The following is a 23,932-nucleotide window of genomic DNA, read 5'->3' on the forward strand; positions in this document are numbered from 1 at the left end:
ATTAATGAAATGCTCTATAAGCCAAGGAAGGGAAAAATTTTAAGAAGGGCCAGCCAACCGTTCCAGAAAAGTTAAATCATACGAAGATTAAGAGCCTCTAGATGGCAATTATGTCATTGTGGCCTAAGTGAAAGTAACTTCATTAGAGATACCACTCCTACTATTTGGGAGTAAGAGAGACTGAAACATAAAGAAGCTGTCGGAATGCTCTGTAATGAAAGATGGATGTGGCAAGAATACACATAAAATAGAAATCAGAGAAGATGTGTAGTTGTAGGCTGAAGGAATACATCACAAACTATGCAGTTTTCTCAGAATCAATGTGCTGATAAGGTAAGTAACTTAAAGGTCCTATATAATGAAAACTTAAAATAAAAATCAATAGAGGACAATGGTGGCTTAGTGGCAGAGTTCTTGGCTGCCATGCCGGAGACCTGGGTTCATTTCCTGGTGCCTGCCCAAGTCAAAAAAAAAAAAAAAATCAATAGAAATTTTCCCCAAAAGAAATGTTATTATTCCTAGGTATAGACAAAATAAATGCAAATTTTTATTTCTTTGATGAATAAAATACTTAGATCCAGTAACTCTTTGAAAATTAATGTTAAATATAGAGATGAAAACATTAAAACTGATTATTAGCTTTTAAGATTATGCTCTAAATAAAAGTACTAGTAGAAAGACAATAGATTGAGACAGAAAACTTAGATTTGAGTTCTAAATTTCTATGATATTAACTTGAACAAATTTCCCAACCTATTTGTGATTTAGTTAATTGACTTATACTATGAAGGAGTTGGATTACATGACTTACCAAGATATTTTCAGTCCTAAAATTCTAATTCTCTAATGCTAATCCAACAATAAAAGCTTTTAAAGACCAGAGGAGGACTTCTGGAAAGATGGTGGAATGGGGATTTGCAGGGCTCCCTCTTCTTCCAAAAACAGCTAATGGACAGGCAGAAACTACCTGAAACAACTTTTCTGGGACTCTGGAGACCAAAGGAGTATTACAGAGTATCCAGGGAAAAGCAGGACTAAGAGACTGAGAAACAACAGGATACACATGCTCCTCAAGAATTCATGCATCATTCTCAAGGATAGACCATATGTTGGTCACAAAACAAATCTCAATAAATTTTAAAAGACTGAATTTATACATAGCACTTTCTCTGACCACAACAGAAAGAAGCTGGGAATAAATAACAGCAGGAGAACTGGGAAATTCACAAACATATGGAAGTTAAACAACACACTCTTAGACAATCAGTAAGCCAAAGAAGAAATTGCACAGAAATTAGTAAATATCTTGAGATGAATAAAATGAGAACATAATATATCAAAACATAAGGGATGCAGTGAAAGCAGTGCTGAGAAGGAAAATTATAGCTCTAAATGCCTACACTAAACAGGAAGAAAGAGCTAAAATCAAAGATCTAACTGAACACCTGAAAGAACTATAAAAATAACACTAAAATAAACACAAAGAAAGCAGAAGTTAAGAAATAAAGATTAGAGCAGAAATAAATGAAATTGAAAACAAAAAAACAAGAGAGAGAATCATGAAACCAAAAACTGGTTGAGAAAAATCAATAAAATTGACAAAGCTTACCTGTACTGACAAAGATAAAAAAAGAGATAAGATGCAAATAAAATCAGAAATGAAAGAGGGGATATTTCTAGTGACCCCATAGAAATAAAAAAAGGATCATACGAGGATACTATGAACAGTTGCATGCCAACAAATGTGATAACTTCAATGAAACTGACAATTTTCTAGAAACACAAGGACAGCCTACGCTGACTCCAGAAGATATAGAAGACCTTAACAAGACAATCATGAGTACGAAGACCGTATCAGTCACCATAAACCTCTTAACAAAGAAAAGTTCAAGACTGCAGGTGAATTCTACCAATTATTCCATGAAGAATTAATACCAACCTGCTCAAACTCTTCCAAAAAACTGAAGAGGAGGAACACTCACCTAACTCATTCTATGAAGCCAACATCACCCTAGTATCAAAGCCTGAAAAAGACACTGCAACAATGAAGTGAGACACTACCTCACACTTATAAGAATGCCTGCTATTAAACAAACAAGAAGCTATAAATATTGGAAAGGATGTGGAGAAATTGGGATACTTATGCATTGCTGGTGGGAATGTATAATGGTACAGCCACCATGGAAGACAGTTCAGTGTTTCCTTAGAAAATTAAATATCGAGTTACCCTATGACCCAGCAATATTACTGCCTAGTATATACCCAGAAGAGCTGAGAGTAGTGACACAGACAGACATTTGCACACGGATGTTCATAGCAGCATAATTCACAATCGTGAGAAGATGGAAACAATCCAAGTGCCCATCAACAAACGAGCAGATTAACGAAATGCAGTATATACATACAATGGAATATTATGCAGCAGTAAGATGAAATGATGTCCTGAAGCACATGACAAAATGGATGAGCCTTGAGGAAACAATGCTGAGCGAAGTAAGGCAGTCACAAAAGGATAGATACTGGATAATTCCACTTTCATGACTATGGTAAAAGTAAAATCAGAGGCTTATAATACAGAATATAGGGGACCTAGAAATACATAGAAACTAGAGCTGGGTGAACAGTTAGCTAATGAGGCTGAACTTAAATGTAAGGGAATAGATAGAAGTGAAAGCAGTTCATTAGTGGGTCTATAAGTAATACTATCATATTGAGGTAAACATGATTAAATGAGGCTGTATAGACCCATGTGTCCCACTGATTAACACGACCAATATAAATATGTTCTTGCATGAAAAAAAAAGATACTGCAAGAAAAGAAAATTACAGATCTATCTCTAATGAATACAGAAGCAAATATCCTCAAAACAATATTTGCAAATCTAACCCAGAAGCACATTAAAAAAATTATATATCACAATCAAGTGGGTTTTATCCCAGGTATGCAAGGGTAGTTCAATGCAAGAAAATCAATTAATGTAATGCACTACATTAACAAATTGAAGAGGAAGAGCCACATGATCATGTCAATTGATGTAGAAAAGGCATTTGACAAAATCCAGCATCTTTTCTTGGCAAAAACACGCAAAAGATAGCAACAGAGTTCCCCATTCCACCATCTTTCCAGAAGTACTCCTGCAATTTCTTCTTTGGCCCACTGACTGTCTAAGAGCATGTTGTTTTACCTCCACATAGAGGACAGAACATGGTAAAAGGGATATAAGAAAAACCCACAGCTAAAATCAAACTAACATCATGTTGAGAGACTGAGAGCCTTCACTCTAAAACTGGAAGCAGGACAAGGATGCCCAGGCATAACTGCTATTCAACATTGTGCTAGAAAATACAGCAAGAAAAGTTATGCAAGTACAAGAAATAAAAGGCAGCCAAATCAGAAAGGAAGAAGTAAAACTTTCACTATTTGCAGAAGACATGATTCTATATTTAGACAGTCCAGGAAAGTCTATAACAGCGTTACCAGAGCTAATAGATGAGTTTGGCAAAGTGGGAGGATGTGATATCAACACACAAAACTCAGCAGCATTTCTATAAACTAGTAATGAGCAATTTGAGAAGAAAATCAAGAAAAAAAATCCATTCACAATAACAACGAAAAGAATCAAGTATCTAGATATAAATCTCACCAAGGATGTGAAGGATCTGTACACAGAAACTACAAAGCATTGCTAAAAGAAAATTTAAAAGACCTTAATAAATGGAAGAACATTCCATATTCTAAATATAGCTAAGATTTCAAATCTGCCCAAACTGATAATCAAAATCCCAACAGCCCACTTTGACAAAAGGGAAAAGCCAATTATCAAACTTATTTGGAAGAGTAAGAGGACCCAAACAGCCAAAAATGTCTTGGAAAAGGTGGAAGTTGTAGGACTCACAACTCTTGTCTTTAAAGCATATTACAAAGCTTCAGGAGTCAAAACAGCCTGGTACTGGCATACAGATAGATATATTGATCGATGGAACAGAACTAAGAGTTCAGAAACAGAGCCTCACATTTATGGTCAACTGGTTTTTAAAAAATCCTGCCAAGTCCACTCAACTGGGGCAGAACATTCTCTTCAATAAATGGTGCTGGGAGAACTGGATATCCATTTCCAAAAGGATGAAAAAGGAGACCTATCTCACACCTGATGAAAAAAAACTAACTCAAATGCATCAAAATTTTAAATATAACAGCCAGGACCATAAAACTCCTAGAAGAAAATGTAAGGAAGTATTTTCAAAATTTTGTGGTTTCTTAGACTTTATACCCAAAGCACAAGCAATAAAAAAAAAAAAATAGATAAATGGGACCTCCTCGAAATTGAAGACTTGATAAAGAATTTTGTTAAAAAAGTGAAAAGGCAGCCTACTCAATGGGACAGAATATTCGGAAACCACATATCCAATAGGGCTTAATTTTCAGAATATAGAAAGAAATCCTACAATTCAAGAACAAAAAGACAAACAACCCAATTAAAAAAAAAAAAGGACAAAGATGTCTTGAAAAGACATTTTTCCAAAGAGAAAATACAAATGGTTAAAAAACACATGAAAATATGCTCAACATTACTAGTTATTACGGAAATGCAAATCAAAACCACAATGTAATTTCACACCTACTAGAATGTCCATTATTAAAGATCACAAAACTACAAATGGAGAGCATTTGTAGAAATAGTAACACTTACAATAATGTGCTCACAGTAATGGGCTGGTGGGAATATAAAATGGTATAGCCACTGTGGAAGGCAGTTTGACTGTTTCTCAGGAAGCTAAGTATAGAACTGCCATATGATCCAGCAATACTGCTCCTAGTTATATACTGAGAAGAACTGACAGCAGGGACAGACATTTTCACACCTATGTTCATAGTGGTATTACTCATAATTGTCAAAAGAAAGAAACAACCCAAGTGTTCATCAAGTGATGAATGGATAAACAGAATGTGGATATACATGTGATGGAATATTATTCAGCTGTAAGAAGAAATGAAGTCCTGATTCATGTGACAACATGGATGAACCTTGAGGACATTATTTTGAGTGAAATAAGCCAGATCTTATGATCTCACTAATGTGAACATAATATAATGAGCAAATTAATGGAGTTAATATCTAAAATATAGGTTATCAGAGGATAGAATTAGGGTATAAAATGGGGAGCTGATGCTTAATTTGTGCAGAATTTTTATAAAGTTGATTGCAAATGTTTGGAAATGAATAGAGGTGATGGTAGCACATTATTATGAGTGTAATTAACAGCATGAATTGTGTGTGATTGTGGGTGAAACTGGAGGTTTAGGGTTGTGTATGTCACTAGAAGAAAAGCCAGAGGATGAAACACAGGACCATATAATACCAGGAACCTTGTTGTGGACAATGAAGGTGGTTAATATTACATATATCAGAATGTTCTTCCATGAGCTAGAAGAAATGTATGTTACTATTTTGAAGTGTTAACAATAGGGTGGTATTTGGGACAAAATACACCCAGTACAAACTATGGACTATAGTTAACAGTAATATTATACTATTCTTCCATCAACTGTATTTAAGGTACCAGACCAATACTGTGTCAATAATAGGGGTATATAATGAGTATGGGATTTTTCTTTTTTGGACCAATAAAAATCTTCTAAAATTGACTGTGGTGATGAAAGCACAACTCTGATTATACTGAGCCATGGACTTTATACTCTGGATGGACTGTATGGGGTGTGAATAAAATTACTTTTTAAAAAATATGAAATTACCAGAAAAGACAATTAATATCTCTGAACTGAGAACATGGGATGGATAACTTGATAAAGATGCTGTTTTTGGTAGGAGGCTGTAAGAGCCAATTTATGTACAGACAAATGAAATGGGCACTTATAGGAAGCCAGGTATACTCATGCATTTTACTCAGTAAATACAATATTCTAGGTGCTACACTAGCACTAGGGATACAGTAGAGAAATAAAACAAGTTCCTGCCTCCCTAAGTTTAAATTCTACTGGAGGAGACAAATCTATACAAATATATGTTATCTCTTATTATATATTACTTACACTTAGTATTACATATATTATATAATTATAATACCAGTAGTTATAGTTTTTATCAGAAAAAGTGGGCTAAGTGGACAGAGTGGTAGAGAGGGTGGTATTTTGAATAAAGCAGTTAAAATAGCCTTTAAAATATTTTTAACTTTTTATTTTGAAATAATTATAGAGTCACAGGAGAGTACAAGAAAATGTATAAAGAAGTCCTGTGCTCCTTTGAATTTTTCCCAATGCTCACATCTTACAATTAAGTACAATCTCAAAACCAAGGAAATGGCACTGGTACAATCCATAGAGCTTACTCGGATTCTACCCAGTTATACATGTGTGTATAGTTCTAAGTAATTTTATCACATGTGTAGCCTTGTGTTATCATCACTACAACAAGACATTGAACTGTGTATGTGAATTATATATCTCAGTAAAACTGTCAGAGGAAAAACAGTTTTAAAAAGTCAAATGTCATTATTTTACTAAAGCTATTGAGACCAAAAAGGGTAGAAAAGAGATGGTATCTAATTAGTACAGCAATTCTTACTTGGATTGCATGTTGGACCAACTGGACTCTCCCATCTTTGAGGTGAATCAAACTCACCCCCATCTTCTTCAGGATTTCTAAATGCTCAGGATTAGTGGCCATGAAATCTCTGGCTCTCAGAGGGGGTTTAGTCCCACTCCTGAAACTCTCCTCTCTGCTAAAAGTAATATAAGCAAGGCTTAAAATGATGTATTATAACTGGTGAAAAACATTAGTCAGATAAAAATAGTGTTAGATACTAGCAACATTGTTAGGTTTAGAACTAATGAAACTGGAATAACTAGAAATGGCTATTTTTGTACATATAATTTAGGTTACCAGTAAGTATTTTACACAGTTACAAAAGTATGTATATTGTCTATAAAGTAGTATTAGCCAACAATGTAACTATATGAAGGTGCAGAACAGGTTGGTTTGAGAGTATGTTACTATTGATCTTTTTCTCTAAAAATAGAGAGTCTCTCAGTATTTTAAAAGCAAAACAATATTTACATCAGTAAATGACAATGCTCATTTAAAAAATTTTTTTTTTAATTTTCCTTGCAATGGCCATTCCACTGTAACTATTTGGAAAAGAAAAGAAAATGAACTTATTAAGTCAAAAAAGTGTATTTAACAACCAAGAATAAGCACTCTCTGAAAACACAAAATGAAATAAAACAAAAACTATTTCCACTATATAGAAACTACAAGCAAAAGGATAAATATTTTCTACACATACAAGGCATGGAAATACTTGATGAAACTATTCTATATAAAAATGAGCTACGGAAAACTGCTATATGTTGCCCATTGACTATTATTACATAATTCATTAAAACAAAACTTACATTAAAAGTTCCATAATTAAAAAAAAGATTATTACTGCAGAATAAGCTTTACATCTAACTTTACTAATAATCTTTATTTTAATCAGTGATAACTATGTACCTCAACACTTTTGGTCTAACTGAATGTCTTCCTGGCCATTATATGTACTGTTCCTTAAGTTCCCTGTGATTTACTAAGAATTAACTTCGATATTAATAAATATAAAAAAATACATCTTACACTCTGATGATGCCTCTAGGACAGCTCTTATCCACCACATTTTTCAAGGGTTCACGAATGCTCTGAGCATACAATGGGTCATTAGGGAAGAGAATCTGAGTATTTGGACAAGTCCAATCAAAATTACTGTCATCCAATTCTGTATAATCTGAAGTCTACAATATAAAAGAAATTTATATATAAACAAAAGTAATTATTTTATTCAACATTGTTTGTTAAAAGGAAACACTTAATTTAATGGAATGTAAGTGTATACTAGATGCAATTTTAAAAAAGCTAAATAAGAAAACATTAAATGTACTTTTCCTCTTACCATACTTATATATTGATGGAATTCTAATTATGAATTATTTTCACTTGGGAAAAAAAAAAGCCAAACACACAGATATTAAAAAAGAGAATAAGGTGTTTAATTCAAGAACATAACTCACTGTGTTCTTCTTGGAAATACTTTGATTTGTAGTTGAGAGCCAAAGTGGTAACAGATGGGCTTCTGTTGTAAAAATGTAATCTTCTATGTCAAAAATAATATCTTCTTTATCCGCAAATAACAGGTAAAGATATTTAAACATTTCAGCCAAGAAGAAAGAATCCATTCTAAAATAAAGGGTCACAAATAAATCCAAGAACATAAAAATACCCAAATGCCAACTATCAGAAAATCACACCCTTCTACAGAGAATGAATAGCAGGGAGCTAGGTATCCCTGATGAATTTTACTACTGAGAACCACTCAGAATGTTCAATTAAATGAACTTGATAAGTAACACAATTTTGATGGGGCGTATTATGCAACATTTAAGTGATAAAAAAGTGATATCCTTTATTTTTAAAATGTTACATGAACAAACAACATAAAAATCACATATACATTACGAGTAAAACTGCAAATATTTATATACCTGTCAGGAAGAGAATATGGGGAAATAAAGGGGTAAAAATATGTATGACTTTACAAAATGATTTAATATTACAATATTTTTAAAATATTTTAAAGAAAAGTTTTAATAAAACTTAAAAGTGGCAGGACAAGAGCAAGAGCATAGCTGTTAGATGGAGTTACAGTAAGATCAAATTTAAGTTTACGAATTCCCAAGGCATCCTAGGTTTTGCCTGTAATAACCTTAGTTTATCAGATAGGTTATACACTTTCAAAACTCTGGCCAAGTGTAATTCCTGGCACATAGTAGGCACTCAATAAATATTTATTCAATTGAATGCAAGTTTAAACAGTATTACTAAAGAAAGAGTTGGAGAAGCCATAGAATGCAGTGGTAAAGAATATAGGGGCTTCAGAAATAGAAAACCTTTCCACTAATTAACTGTCTGTTAGGATAGTTTTTAAGGGCTATGAGCATCAGTTTATTCTTCTACAAAAGGGCCACAGTAATAATCACATTGATAACACTGGTGTAAAGACTAAATGAGAAACATATATAAATTATTTAGTATAGCACTTGGCATACAGTAGAAACTCAAAAAACATAGCATTATTATTCTAATAGATAAATGTTTTTTATTTTGGAACTTACCTGTAATGTTCCAAAACATTTTTGCCATTCTGGATGTTAATCTTTTTAGAATGGATAAAACAATTCCCTGGCCAACCTGCATTAGATTTATCATAATTTAACCTTTTCTGGATGACTGACAGTTATCATCATGAGCAATTGCTACCTTGAGAATTGCAGATTGATGGGCAGGATGTTGGTTTTTGGCAAATTCTAGAATTGATTATGAAACAGATGATTTGCAAACACTTAGCATAGAGACATGGTAAGATCACTACAATATGATGCAAACACTTAGCATAGAGACATGGTAAGATCACTACAATACAAGCCAGGTAAATTTAGCAATTTACACAATGATGGGCATCATAGGATCTAACCTGTATTTAAAAACCATAACCAAATACACAAACACAAAGAAGGCATTAAGAATGTCAAATGTCTGAAAGCATGTTTATAAAATTGCTAACAGTGGTTAATCTTAGGAAGGGCAGGTAGAAGGTAAGTCTCAGGAAAGATTTTCATATTCTTTTTGCCATCTGAATTCTTCTCAGTAATCTTTTTTTTTTGGTGCATCGTTGGGAATCGAACCCAGGTCTCCTGCATAAGAAGACACACATTCTACCACCGAACCACCCGTGCACCCTCAGTAACCATCTTTTATTAAGAATATATAGATACTGGGCGGGCCACGGTGGCTCAGCAGGCAAGGACATTTGCCTGCCATGCCAGAGGACCCGGGTTCGATTCCCGGTGCCTGCCCATGTAAAAAGAAAAAAAAAAAAAGAATATACAGATACTGCCATTTTGAAAACTGAGCATATGTACATATGATGTATGTGGTGAGCCAGAGGATAGTGCTGGATCTACAAAGGGCCTTTAACTGAAAACTCTCAAGTGCCATGCCATGAGACACTGGTCATGGCCCTATCCAAAACTCTACCTAATAATTTAGAGGAAAATTTTACAAGACATGCTTAGCCAAACTGCAGCTCACTCAAAATTGGTAGTTTAGCTAACACATTAGATGACTGAGATACAATTCAATCTCTCTTTTGGTCTAGAGACAGAAAAAAAAGTCAGTAAAATGAAATTTTACTCAGATGAATATCAAGTTCTAAATTTACACTAAAAAATAAATCAGGGGAGGGCCATGGTGGCTCAGCAGGCAGAGTTCTCGCCTGCCATGGCAAAGGCCCAGTTTCGATTCCCAGTGACTGTCCATGCAAAAAAATTAATAAAATAAAAATAAATAAATCAGCAGATCAGGAACAGAGTGGAGTATATCTATTTGTCAGAAAGCCATAATTAAATATCAGAGCTCAGCTGATCACAAACTCACTGTGAGTTGAACATAATAATGCTGCTGAGAAAGTGAAAATATATCTAGTAATCCAAATGATGGAGATCAGTAGTTCTTAATATTTTGTTGAGTCAAATGCCTCCAAGAGGTAAAATGCTTCCCTGAGGAACACTGAGTTGATGAAGTAGTAATCCACATTTGGATAGAGGTTGTATAAGCCCATCAGCCCTTTAGAAAATTAGCAATCTAAATCCAGACGGTAACAGCGCTGCTGTGCTGGTCACATCTTGAGTATTAATTCCAGACATGATATTCAAAAGTCACTTTAATATTGGAATAAAGTCAGTATGGGGCAAGGACAGTGGCAAGAGGTCCAAAAACAATGTCATAAGGAATAGTTGATGGAGAAAATAAAAAAAGGATGTTAAGTTTAGAAAAATGAATCTCTCTCTAAAAAAAGTAAATGTCTTTCTCTGCAATTCCTTAACCTCTTACTCCTTTTAGCCTATAGCACCTATTTAATGTCCATGATTACTTCTTTACATATCTATATTCTTCACTAACTACCAGTCACAGGAGAACATGGACTTTGTCCCAATTTCTCCTTCCATCTTCACACCTAAGTATAGTGCCTATTATATAGCAGAGATGCTTAATTACAGTTCTTTGAATTAACTGCCTATATAACATAGTGTTCTAAAGCCAACATACCTTGATAAGAATTTTGACTCTACCTTACTAATTGTGTGGCTTTGGGCACAAGAGACCTAACCTCCTCTGTGCCTTGGTTTCTCCATCTATAAATGAGGATCATAAAAGAACTTATACCTCAGAGGGATGCTGTAAGAACCAAATGAGTTAAACATGTGAAGTGCCTAGATAAATGCCTGTAAAATAAGAGGCAGCCAATAAACGTTGCAACTAAAAAAAAAGCTATATTTTTCATTTCTTGTTATCATGTGCCTGCTTCCAGAAACCTATCCATTTCTCATCTGCTGTCATCAAGGAAAGGCGGTTCCAAGCTTAACTATTATCTAAACACTCTGACAGACTAAAGGACAACCCTATGAGCAGGTGGTGAGTGCTGTGTTTCTCATGTCTCTGGTCCCTCTGCTTGAAACTCCTTTGACATTTTTCTTCTTTCTAATTCTTGCTCATCATTTAAGACTCAGGATCTCCTCCTCTGTGAACCTTTCAGTGACTATCAGATCCTAACTTGCATTTCATGCCCCCTTAATACATTTCAAAGCACTGATAATAATGTGTTAAAGGCCTGTTTCTGCTTATCCTCAGTCATTCAACAAGGGAAAGGTCATGTTTTCATATCCTTAATCCTAAAAAAGGAGTATAGCTCCTGGCACATAAGAGGCCTCAATAAATCTGTGTGGGGTGAACATTAGTGCTCATTTAGAGATTTGTTATGCAATTCTAGCCACTCAGAAGCAAGCCCTTCCCACTTTTCTCCCTTATTTCTGGTTGTGTTGCTGTATTCCAGACTGTTAAAATAATAGATAAGTGACCTCTGAATAACTGGAACATCACTGAACATCATACTGACCAAAGCACAATTTTTATAGTTCAGTATATAATGTCACCCAGATCTATCCAGTATTGAATGAAACAGAAATTGTCACTGGTCTTCCTATTCTTCCAAATTAGCAACAGGATAAAAGTACCACACTAATCACAATATTGCTTTGAAGGAGTTTTTGACTGAACATGAATCATAATCCAGATCATTCATCATCTGGATAATTTCTAATATCTTATATAATATAAAAATATGTTAAGTAAAAAAAAAACACACAAAACCAAAAACATTCCCAATGCCAAGGTTCTGATATTCTGATATTTAATAATCATTCATTCATCTATCTATCTAAAACATCATTTGAGCATCTACTATACACCAGTCACTAAAGAATACAAACTTTTTGAACAATTTAATAGTATATTCAAGAGATTCAGAAAAAATCAAACAGAATGAACCAAGGTTTGCTTCCTCAAATACCCTTTGTAAAAGTGTTAAGCTTATCTGAATAGTAACTAGTAGTTATATTTTGAGTTAATAGTTACCCTGAGGAAAGGGGATATTAGGAGTTGTTTTACCTGTCCTCATGACTTCCAGTACGAACATCCTTCATGGCAGCAAATCCGCAAGGCACTCTAGCATATTTATTTAAATTTTCAATAAGTGTTTTCCCTACTTCAAGGTAGTAAGGATCTCCTGTAGCCTATTAAAAAGGAGAATATATACATACGTATATATAGCTTATATATTACCATATACCTATTCATTTATCAAATATTTATTGAGTACCTACTAGGTGCCAGGCACTTTATCAGATACTGGAATTCATGTTACACAGAATCTAGCTCTGAAAATAAGCTGTGGATTTGCCTTAGAGTACTTCTTAACTACATAATGGAAAGCTGTCCAATGGTATACTTTTTTTTTTTTTTTTGCATGGGCAAGCACCGGGAACTGAACCTGGGTCTCCAGCATGGCAGGTGAGAACTCTGCCTGCTGAGCCACTGTGGCCTGCCCCCAATGGTATACTTTTGCTTTTAACGTTCTAATGCCTAGAAACATTGCCTGACTGAAGGAAGGCAAGAGGCATGCTTTAGAAAGCAGCTCTACAATACAAAATTTATCTTTAAAGTAATGTTTAGAAAATTATTTTGAAAAGGTAAAAAGATGTCAATTCTTACAGAACTCAGTAACTCAGATTACATCAATAAGAACTGTGATATAAACAACCACTAAGACATTAAATGAGGATGCTAAAAACCCAGTTACCATTATAAATTAATGAGGTGTTCAACAGAGAACAGGGGCTTAAGAACAAAAAAAAGAGGTAAATTATCTTACTTTATATAAGAAGTAGGTACTTTCTGCAAATTCTGGCCTTAAAGGATGTTGAGCCCAGTGTACCCTGAAATCCGTTGTAAATGCCTGAATAAAACATACAAATTAAGCATAAAAAAATGGTTTCTTGAAAAATAAATAAGTAGTTCTAAAATATTCAGTAGTATACAAATTAGATCATAAACAGGTAATTAAAATATCAATCGTGGCATAATTTTTATCTAAAAAACATCAATCCTCACTCCTTAAAATCATAATTCCTTTTTGCAAAGGCTACTATGTTTTTAACCAATAAAAGCAAATTACTTTTAAAAATGATCATTTTGGCTATTCAGAAGTTCAGTAATGTCAGTACATGCACCCTGAAAGCCCATATAATTGTGTTTCTTATTTTTCATTATCTTTACTTTTTCCTCTTAATTATTATTTCCCTAGTTCTCATGTTTCTTTATATAATCTCAACTCTTCCATGGAATGAGACAGGGCATAATTTTAAAAACAAAATTAGTCTCACTTGAAATTATTCAATTATAGAGTTTTAAAAAAATGATAAAAATGAGTAAACAAAAACACTCATGAGAACCAAATAAAAACTTATATAAGTTTGATAAAGATGTATTTAGTTGAAACTATGTTATGTCTAATAAAACTTTATTTTCCAAACAAACATTTTAGAAAATAAAAAGTGGCAAGTTCTCCCTAACTGATGCATTTATGTAAAAGTTAGAATAATACAATATTGTAATTGGCATAGATTAGAAAAGATTTGAGATTTTTTTTTTTTACATAAATTAATGAAATGGCTGCATTATCCTAAACTAGCCTTCTCTTAAAATGTGAGGAAAAATGTAATACTGACAAACCAAAAACTATTTAAGAAATAACAAATTTAAAAGAACAAACAAGTTTTAAAGATTATATTTTTTACCTCTAAATTAGCAATTTATATAATATGCAAATTAGAATTCCAATTATTATTTGCTTACCTCTGGTAAAAAATTGTGTTTTTTTATCACCTGATATAACATTTCATGAGTTTCAATAGCAGGTCTAATATCCCCCTTTAAAACCTAGAAGTCAACAACAACAACAAAATTACCTAATAAAATATGAATTAATTTTAACTATAAGCATTATATAAACAGAAAAACATACATTAATAATTTCAAAATGTGAGTTTTAGTAATTTAATTTTAGAGACCACAAATGTACTTAATAATAGTCATTCTACTTTACTATTAAGAGCAAGAGTTCTTTTTACCTGTAAACCTGGAAAAAAGGCAAGCAAAGCATCCATCCAAGTCCGAGCATTCAGCATTGGTTTGTGGATATGAACATCAAGTAAAAGAGGTGGCTGGCTAATGTATCTCATTATGGCATCGTAGTGCTAAAAGATCACAATATGTGTTCATTAAAGTAGATGAAACAAGTTGTACTATTCAAAACATATTTTACTAAATAGAAATTCAACCTTTATTTAACATTAACTTACTAAATAATTATTAATTAGCTATTTAAATTATTTTAGATGGAAATCTTTTGAAATATATAAATTCACCTATTTTAACTCAGAGGTAGAACAATAATTACTATATTTAATATGAGCCCTTCTGAGGAGAACTGATCTGAACATCCCTGGACCTAGGGATCAGGCAATGATCAGTATGCCTCTGTGGCCCAATGATGCTAGTAGGCTAAAATAACAGGCTTCTATTTTATAGAATTAGTCTAGTTTTCTCCCATATTTAGGCAATGTGTTTCCCTTCTCAGCGAAAGTAATATTCTGGTGCTCACCACCACCTAAATTAATGCGACTATTCACTGTTGCAAGTTTTAAGACCCCCTGTATCTGCCTTTTATGTACACAGAAACTTTTTTTCCTCTTCTTTTGTCTTTTACCTCCTAGGTATTTCTTGGCTTTCAAAATAAGGGGTTCAAATGTTAGTCAATGAATAATAACAAACTACCAAAATTATTTGTCCCCCATTTGCCCCAAGAAAATCTTGTTAGAATCTAATAAGTAATATACATGACAGTGTTTTTTAAAATATTCAACTGATGATTTTTACTATTTTTTAAATTAACTCACGTTATTTAATAAATATTATTGAGTGTCTGATACATATGAGGCACTGTTCTAATCACTACATGTGCTTTAACTCATTTAATTCTCCCAATAACTCTATAAATAGTAGGAACAATCCCATTTTGCAGATGAAGAACTGAGGCATATAGTATATTTTTTGCCCAAAGGTACATAACTAGTAAGTGGGAGAACCAGTACTTATAATTACTATATCATACTGTCTCACAGGTACAATGGGGCAAATTAATGGGTAGGCCAAGAAAAGGTAAATTATTTCATAAAGAAAGTCGTGATACTGCTGATGTGTTTGCTCTATTAATTGCAGTTCGCTAAATTACAGATAAGGACAATCAATTCAGATTCAATAATCCTTCCCCCTTCCCAAAAAATATGCCTATGGTTCTGATCTTGACCTCATACAGACTTATAGACCTGCTTTTGAAATGAATAATCACTAATTTCTTCAACTCGCCAAGGCCCTGAATACTTAGTGTCATCAAAGACTAAGTCAAGCATCCATGATTTCAAAAAGAACTGGAATTTGAAAGCTAATTAGTAACCTATTTCAAAAAATTCTCTTTCTAGTACAAAAGAGTAGGTAAAACTCAAATCTACTTACTTTATCATTTATTGACAGATCTGGAATAGTTGATCAGAGAGGAAAATAAAACTACTTTGTAAACTAATTTTTGGAAGGTATGCAACTTTTACCATGTCCCTGAGTATAACCTGGAATAATGATTGAAAACTACCACATAATAAAAACAAATCATTTTCCAGACTATCACTCCAAAAACTGAACTTCTATTAAAATCTGGCAAATTAAATTGGCTCTAAAATAATGCAAAACTGGACTGACTTACTGTATTAAATCTTTCCAGAAAACTGTCATCTCCAAGCAAGACATAGGCTTTCAATAGATATTCGTAATATGAATCAATTCCTGCTCCAACTCCACTATCTAAGGAAAATACATATAAATATGATCCTTTAATAAACAAGTCTTAAAAATTCTTTACAAGAGTATAAGTGAGCATACTATTAGTATACTAAGAATGAAAAATCAGTCTAAGCACAAAACTGTTTAAAGTTATACATTGACAGAACTGTTCCCACTATGCTATGAATAATTGCATCTCTGCTGATAAATGTTTTAAAAACAGGAGGTACTAGCTTTAAATGTTTAAGGACCTAGCTTTTACAATGTGACAGTGTGACTGTAAAAACATTGTGCCTGATGCTCCTTTTATCTAGGGTATGGAGAGGTGAGTAAAAAATATGGATTAAAAAAATAAATCTTAGGGGGAAAAAAGGTTAAAATAAATTGCGTAGATGGAAATATTAGTGGTCAGTGAAAGGGAGGGATAATGGGAATGGTATGCATGAGCTTTTTTTTTTCCTTTTTATTTCTCTTTCTGGAGTGATGCAAGTGTATTAAAAGCTGATCATGGTGATGAATACAAAACTGTATGATGATATTGTGAGCCATTGCTTGCACATCATGTATGGGATGTTTGCATGATAAGATTTATCAATAGAAGTATTCAAAAAAAAGAATTGCTTAAAATCACATTTTCTCAGTGAGGAACTTCAAAGAGTAAAAAGAGGATATCATTATGTCTTTTCTTCATTAGACCATTGAGCAGTAAGATATCAATCTTAAAGTTATAACAGACGTGAAAATATGAAAACACGACTGCTGCTGGTTCAGAGGTTCCAGTTCCAATTGCTGAGATTAGCACAACTGTTGGCTTCTTTACCAAGTACCATAGAGGACCAAAGCAAGAAAAGTTCAATAAGGACAATACTGTAAGAAACCTCTGGGAAAAGAGCAGCAAGGTATGGCTACAGAAGGAAAAAAGAAAAGGGAAATTGTTGGGACTCCCCTGCCACTGCTTTGGGGCACATTGTCTCCTCCAACACCTGATACATCTGCTCCAGTTGTCCTCAGGAGTTAAAACAGGACAGTCCAGAAGCTGAGTATAAGGAACTGAATGAAGGACATGGGGAATAACTAACTTGAGGCAGTTTTTTACTCACGTTTTGCCTTCCAAACTCTAAGGCTAGGTAGATTACTATCTACATTATGATTATACAATCTTAGAAATCCACACCCCATGCCAATTAATTCAGAAGCTCTGAAGGTCCAGGTATCAGTATTTTCTAATGTTTCTTAGAATTCATCCCTGAGATCACTGGGGGTAATAGGAATTGGAATCTGGCCCTACCACAAAGTAGGTAACAAGGGAACATGAGCTCACAGGCCCAAAGTAAGACACTTAAGAAGCATTACTTTTAAAAAGAAAATAAGGTATTCCTATAAGATTCCATCAGAAGAAAAAATATAGAACAGGCAAACCAAGAATTTAAAATTAGCCTAAAAAACATATTCAAAAAATAAGGGAGGAAATTATCAATATGAAAGAAAGAAAGAAAAAAAACATTTAAGCAAGCAGAAATATATGGCATAAAAAATATAACAGTTAAAAAATGTAAGAGAAGGGATATAAAGCAGATAGGGTACAGCTCAGGGACAAATTAGCAAACTAGAACACAATGAGCAGTAACCTCCCAGAAGGAAAAGAGAAAGTCAAAGAAATAAAATATATATAAAAGAAAAGCTAAGATATATGGAGAATAGGAGCTAAGTAATAGGAAAGAGAGACAAATTAAAATAAAAAGGATACCATATCTTAAAAATAAAGGAGATAAATTTCCAGCAATTAAAAACCTGAAGATCTTAGACTGAAAGGGCTCACAGAATATAAAAAAGGAGAGATAAACCTACAGCTAAAATCACAGTGATATTTTTAGAAATTCATCTTTTCTGATATTTTTATGTATCTAGAGAAAAAGTGTAGATCACATATAAAGGCATAAGAATCAGACTGATACCAGATTTTAAATGGGATTTAGGAAGACAACAGTTATATTTTCAAACACTTGAAGGAAAAGAATTTAAAGCTAAAATTATACCTAGTTAAACTGTCACTCAAATATGAAAGCATGTTAAAAATGTTTTTAGGCTATAAGCTTCAAAAGCTACTAAAAACCAAAAAAAAATTTTAAGTAAAAATGCTATTAAAGGCTTAACAGTTTGTGATGAAATAACAAGAAAACTGCAAGAGACATAAAAAGTACAAATGATCAAAAATCTTGATAACGTTTATCTTTACATCGAGAGAGAGTGGTAGGACCAAAAGAAAAAAGAGAACACACTTTTTTATCAAAGTTAAATATACAGGGATGAAGATCAGGGTGGCAGGAAACAAAGATATGGAAGAACATTCTAAAGTTCCTGTGCTATTAGGAGGTAGATATAGTTATCAATTAAATATAAAAAGACTAAAGGCAAACAGAAAAAGTGGGTCACATTGAAATAATAAATACAGATAAGTTCAAATTTATTAAAAGTGGCAATAAATGTAAATGGACTAAACTCACCAATTAAAAGGCAAAGACTAACAAACCATTTTAAAAATCTATAAATTTTACTAGAGATACATTTATAGCATGAGCACATGCAAAAACTGAAAGCAAAAGGAGAGAAAAAGGCCTATCAGGCATATATTTACCAATACAAAGCTGATGTAGTTATATAATGACTAGACAAAATGGACTTTAAAACAAAGAGTATTGGAGATGGACAGAGACATTACACAATGATAAAAGGTTCAAACAACCAAGAAGAGACAGCAATTTTAAATGAATCCACCCAACAAAATAGCTCCAAAATACTATGCAGCTAAAAGAGAACCACAGGGAAAATAAAGATGTCCACTATCAGTGTTGGAGATGTCACCCATTTTTCTTAGTTACTGAAAGGTCAAAAGAACAAAAAATCAGCAAGGATTTGTACAATATTATTAAAACTGAGCTAAGAGACACCTATAGAAACCTGCATTCAACAACTAGAAAACAAATGTTTTTCTTAAGTCATGCAGGACATTTGCAAAAATGAATCATGTTCTAAGTCAAAACAAAACTCCAATAAATTTCAAAGGACAGGTATGACATAGTCAATGAGTATTATATAGAGCACAGAGTTAGAAATATAAAATGTCTTTAAAATATCACCACATATCTTTTTTACCTTACAAGATAAACAAAACTCCAGATGGGTTAAAATCAATTTTAAAACTTTGAAATTTTTAATATAAATATAAAATTAAATATATTTCAGACATCTGATTAAGCAGAGTCTTAAGTTACAAAAAGGTGTTAATCATAAAAGAAAACACTGATAGAAATCTAACTATATTTAAAGTTAAAAAGAATGTAATGAAAGTGAAAAGACAAAATATAAACTAGAAGAAATCTACAATACATATCTGACAATTATTAAGAATATATAAAGAATTCTTACAAATCAATAAAACAGCTAATCCAATAGAAAGTAGACAAAAGAACATCAATATCAAAGAAAAGGAAACACAAATGGCCAATAAATATGAAGTGTTCAACATTATCGGTAATCAGGGAAACACAAATCAAACCAAACCACAATGGGATATTATTTGTATCCCATCTGACTGACAAAAACTTTAGAAGGCTAACAATTTGAAGTGTTGGAGAAGATGCGGATCCACAAGATCTCTTACATGTTGCTGATGAAAGCATAAAGTGGTATAACAACTTTGGAAAACAATCTGACATTATCTGCTGAGGCTAAACATTAGTTAGCCCTAAGATAAAAAAATTCCACTCCTAGTTATATAGCCAAGAGAAATTCCTATATAATATACAACAGGAGACACTTACAAGAACATTCACAGCACTACTGTTCATGGTAGCAAAATCCTGGAAACAACTTAAATGCCCACAAGCTGTAGTTTATTCATCCAGTGGAATATATACAGCAGTAAAAAAAAGAATGAACGACAACTTGACACAACAAAATGCATGAATCTTGGCAATACAACATTAAATGGCAAAAGCTGCAAAAAGTTACATATGACATGATAAAAAAGAAAAATACAGAGTTCTGAAGTCAGGATTTAGGTGTTTATTCAGGAACCATTTAGTTAAAACTTTATAAAAATTTTATACAGTACTGAATAGAGGACATTATTTTAATATGTTCAAATTAATAATTACAATTTATTTTAAAATAGGAAGTTTTAAAAATTTTATATATAAGCAAGGTTAAGTGGAAATAGAGAAATGTGTGAACAAGATATTTTCATTAGCAATATTCTGGTCATTTTTATTTTTCTATGCTTATTTTAGAAAGATAATCCTATATCCTGTTTGCTCATACAACATTGTTATATGCTTCCAATTCATTTTAGTAACAATATTCCAACACTGATGTACAATAATATTCTTAGCTATTCCTTTATTTATGGTCACTTAGATTGTTTCCAAGTTTTCCATTATTAGAAATAATTATGCAATGAACACCTTTAGGAACAAATAATTTTCTACATTTTGTATTATTTCCTTAAGCAAGATTAGTAATAAGTAAAAGGATTAATCAGAAAACTAATATTTTAAGGCTACTAATGCATTTAGCCAAATTGTTTTCCAAGTGATTTAAATACATACTTCAAGATGTTTATGAATGTACCCATCTCCTTACATCTTCACCAGTATTTAGTGTTCCATTAAAATACAAACAAAAAACAAACAAGCAAGCAAAAAAGAAAAGAAAAAATATAACTAATTAGACAAAAAAAAAAGATATCCTCACCAAGATATCCCTTATGGAATTATATACAAGTATCTTAACCATCATTCATCAGTACAGTTTGGGAGAAATAGTATTATAACGAGCTGCAAATATGGTACAATAAATAGTGATAACTGAATAGAGCACTTTATATCCAATTAACCCAGTAATTGCCTCAGGCATTTTTAACTAATCAGAGAGTCTTTTTTCCAACAAACTTAGTCAAAGCCTCAGAATCTTCAGCAAAGCCCTGCAGGTATGTATCAGAAGTAATTCTATTGCCATCACTGGGCCAAAACATTGTAGCTACACAGTACTTCAGTATGCAAATTATTTCATGACTTTGGATGGAATGTTGTCTCTCTGACCTTATCTCTTATAAGAGGATGTTTTCCAACAATGTACTTTACATTGGAAACACTGTTATTAATAATAGTATCGGCTCACATTAGTGAACACTTGTTTCACAGTAAATATAGTAAATGCCAGGCATTGCTCTAAGTACTTTACACTGGTTAACTCATTTAATCCTCTTAATAACTCTATGAATTAGGTACTATTATTATCTCCATTTTACATATAGGATAGAAAGGCACACAGAGGTTTAATTTGCCCAAGATCACATAGCCAATAAGCTGAAGAGCTGAGTTCTGAACTTCAACATCATGGCTCCAGAGTCTACGCTCTTAGCTTTTATGCTATACTTTATCTCTGGAGTTAGGATAAAACAGAAGAATTAGAGAAAATATTAAACACAGATTTCCACCTTAATGCGAGATGGCAGAGGCATGGGGATCCTCTAGTCCTCAAAGGAAATTAGTTCTAGTATTTCATCTACACCCTATTATTTCATCAATAATGATATAACCATTAAAACATGGATTAGAACATTAATTCAGCCACATTATGTGGGCTATTATTTGGTACCAAAGAAAACACAGCTAAATAAATCAAAATTCTGTCAATCTGGGGAGAAATTATGCTCTATTTTTGTCCCCAAAATTATCTTAACAAATGAAGAACCATTATTCCCCACCACTGTGGATGTGAACGCTTGATTTTTAAAAACCAACTTACATACCTTTGCGTACCCAATCTCCAGTATGAATATTAATAGTCACACCCACTAAATTACTACTTCGCTGCCTTTTTTCCCAGAGAAAATCAAGAGCTTTTCTTGCATATTCCTGTAATTAAAAAAAGAAAAAGAATTGCATGTCACTGGCAAATAGGAAACAAAGAAATAAAAATCAAAGGTCTATGTTGTAATTGTGAAAACCTTGCAACTGACACTCCCTTTATCCCATGTATAGACAGATGAGTAAGAAAAAAAAAGACAAAATAAATAAATAAGTAATGGGGGGAATGGGTATGAGATGTTTTGGGGTTTCTTTTTCACTTTTATTTTTACTTTTAATCTCATTTTTTTTTTTTGGAGTAACGAAAATGTTCAAAAATCAACTACGATGATGAATATAAAGCTATATGATGATACTGTGAACCACTGATTGTACTATTCGGATGATTGTATGGAATGTGAATACATACAGCTCAATAAAATTGCACTAGAGAAAAATCAAAGGTCCATAAGACATCAAAGATTAAGTAAAATTTCTAAAATAACCAACTATAATATAACATTAAATTTTCCTTACAAGCCAAATCTTGGTTCGTTATCAGCCAATCAAGTCTAGTTAGAAGAACAACTGAAAATGCCACTCAGTGGCAATGATCGCACTTTGAGATCAACCATGTTCATCTCTTTTTTCATCTATTCTTATAGTACAGGTTCACATTTACATACCACGTATTACTAAATGATACTAATTGCAGACATAATAAAATGTGCTTCTTAAAACAATCACTTTCTTCACAAAGTGAAAATCTTTTTAGATAATTTACAAAATTAGCAAAGATCTCAAAGTTGGTATGCCATTTTTAAAACACAATCAGGCATTTCAGATCCTATTTTGTAAATGCACACAACTTTGTTAGTGAAGGGTTAGTAAATCAATTATGCTAATGAGAATTTATTCATGACAAAATTTTTTTCTTTTCCTTTCTCATAATTTATTTTTATCCATTGGACATTGAATTAAAATTTATAATAAATTCTTGACCGTGGATGAAGAAATATTATACATATGTGAAAGCAAAGGACTTGTACAGGTGATTTTCTAAATTAAAATTAATTTCAGAGCATGAAGCTATGTTAGCATTGTTGAAGTACCCCTATAAAAGAAAAAATCCTTAAACCCATGTGTCACTTAGTAGCTTTAAGAGTAGATTCTAAAATAGTTTTAATTCTTGACTTAACCTATGTATACAAATTTTTCTTAAAACAAAGTATCTTACTTTAATTAAATGGCAGAATTTTAAAGCTAAAGAGCAGCCCAAAGATTGTATTTCCCTATTCTCATTTAACAGATGAGGAAATAGGCCCAGTGTAATAAAAGATTTAACCAAAGTTAAAATGTGAATTATGGGCAAGCAATGGTGGCTCAGTGGCAGAATTCTTGCCTACCATACCAGAGATCCGGGTTCAATTCCTGGTGCCTGCCCATGCCAAAAGAAGTGAATTATAAGACAACTAATGTAAGAATTCAGATCTCTATTAGACTAAGGATCAGCAAACCTTTTCTGAAAAGGGCCAGATAGTAAATATTTTAGGCTTTGTGGGTCAGTCTCTGTCACAATAACTCAACTCTGCCATTACAGCACAAAGTAGTCATAGACAAAACTAAGCCAATGAAGGCTGTGCAATGGTGGCTCAGCAGGCAGAGCTCTCGCCTGCCATGCCAGAGACCTGGGTTCATTTCCTGGTGTCTGCCCATGCAAAAATAAATAAATAAATAAGC

At 32.8% G+C, this 23,932-nt stretch overlaps 2 protein-coding genes and 1 long non-coding RNA gene across 7 annotated transcripts in view; 2 read left to right on the forward strand and 1 right to left on the reverse strand.

Annotated features, from left to right (window-relative positions):
• Positions 1-23,932, forward strand: part of RNF2 (ring finger protein 2) — a 670,080-nt gene that overhangs the window by 273,831 nt on the left and 372,317 nt on the right. The gene's annotated exons all lie outside the window — the stretch shown is intronic.
• The window catches only part of EDEM3 (ER degradation enhancing alpha-mannosidase like protein 3), a 101,131-nt gene that overhangs the window by 24,208 nt on the left and 52,991 nt on the right, over positions 1-23,932 (reverse strand). For 2 of the 3 annotated variants that reach the window (XM_077157217.1, XM_077157216.1), the window contains exons 8-16: positions 22,156-22,261; positions 16,267-16,364; positions 14,579-14,704; positions 14,304-14,387; positions 13,321-13,404; positions 12,558-12,682; positions 8,066-8,231; positions 7,635-7,789; positions 6,585-6,741 (exon numbers count right to left, since the gene is read on the reverse strand). In XM_077157217.1, the coding sequence (XP_077013332.1) occupies positions 6,585-6,741; positions 7,635-7,789; positions 8,066-8,231; positions 12,558-12,682; positions 13,321-13,404; positions 14,304-14,387; positions 14,579-14,704; positions 16,267-16,364; positions 22,156-22,261 (1,101 nt within the window). The remainder of the gene's footprint in view (positions 1-6,584; positions 6,742-7,634; positions 7,790-8,065; positions 8,232-12,557; positions 12,683-13,320; positions 13,405-14,303; positions 14,388-14,578; positions 14,705-16,266; positions 16,365-22,155; positions 22,262-23,932) is intronic. The other variant, XM_077157215.1, reaches the window with a different exon arrangement.
• Positions 1-23,932, forward strand: part of LOC143680755 (uncharacterized) — a 79,798-nt gene that overhangs the window by 17,196 nt on the left and 38,670 nt on the right. The window contains exons 3-5 of one of the 3 annotated variants that reach the window (XR_013174164.1): positions 11,422-11,525; positions 12,925-12,959; positions 17,038-17,242. This is a non-coding gene — a long non-coding RNA (uncharacterized LOC143680755). Of the gene's footprint in view, positions 1-11,421; positions 11,526-12,924; positions 12,960-17,037; positions 17,243-23,932 lie in introns of those variants that run through there. The other 2 variants (XR_013174165.1, XR_013174163.1) reach the window with 2 other exon arrangements.

This window comes from Tamandua tetradactyla, chromosome 4, assembly GCF_023851605.1.
Source record: "Tamandua tetradactyla isolate mTamTet1 chromosome 4, mTamTet1.pri, whole genome shotgun sequence".
NCBI classification, from domain to species: domain Eukaryota; kingdom Metazoa; phylum Chordata; class Mammalia; order Pilosa; family Myrmecophagidae; genus Tamandua; species Tamandua tetradactyla.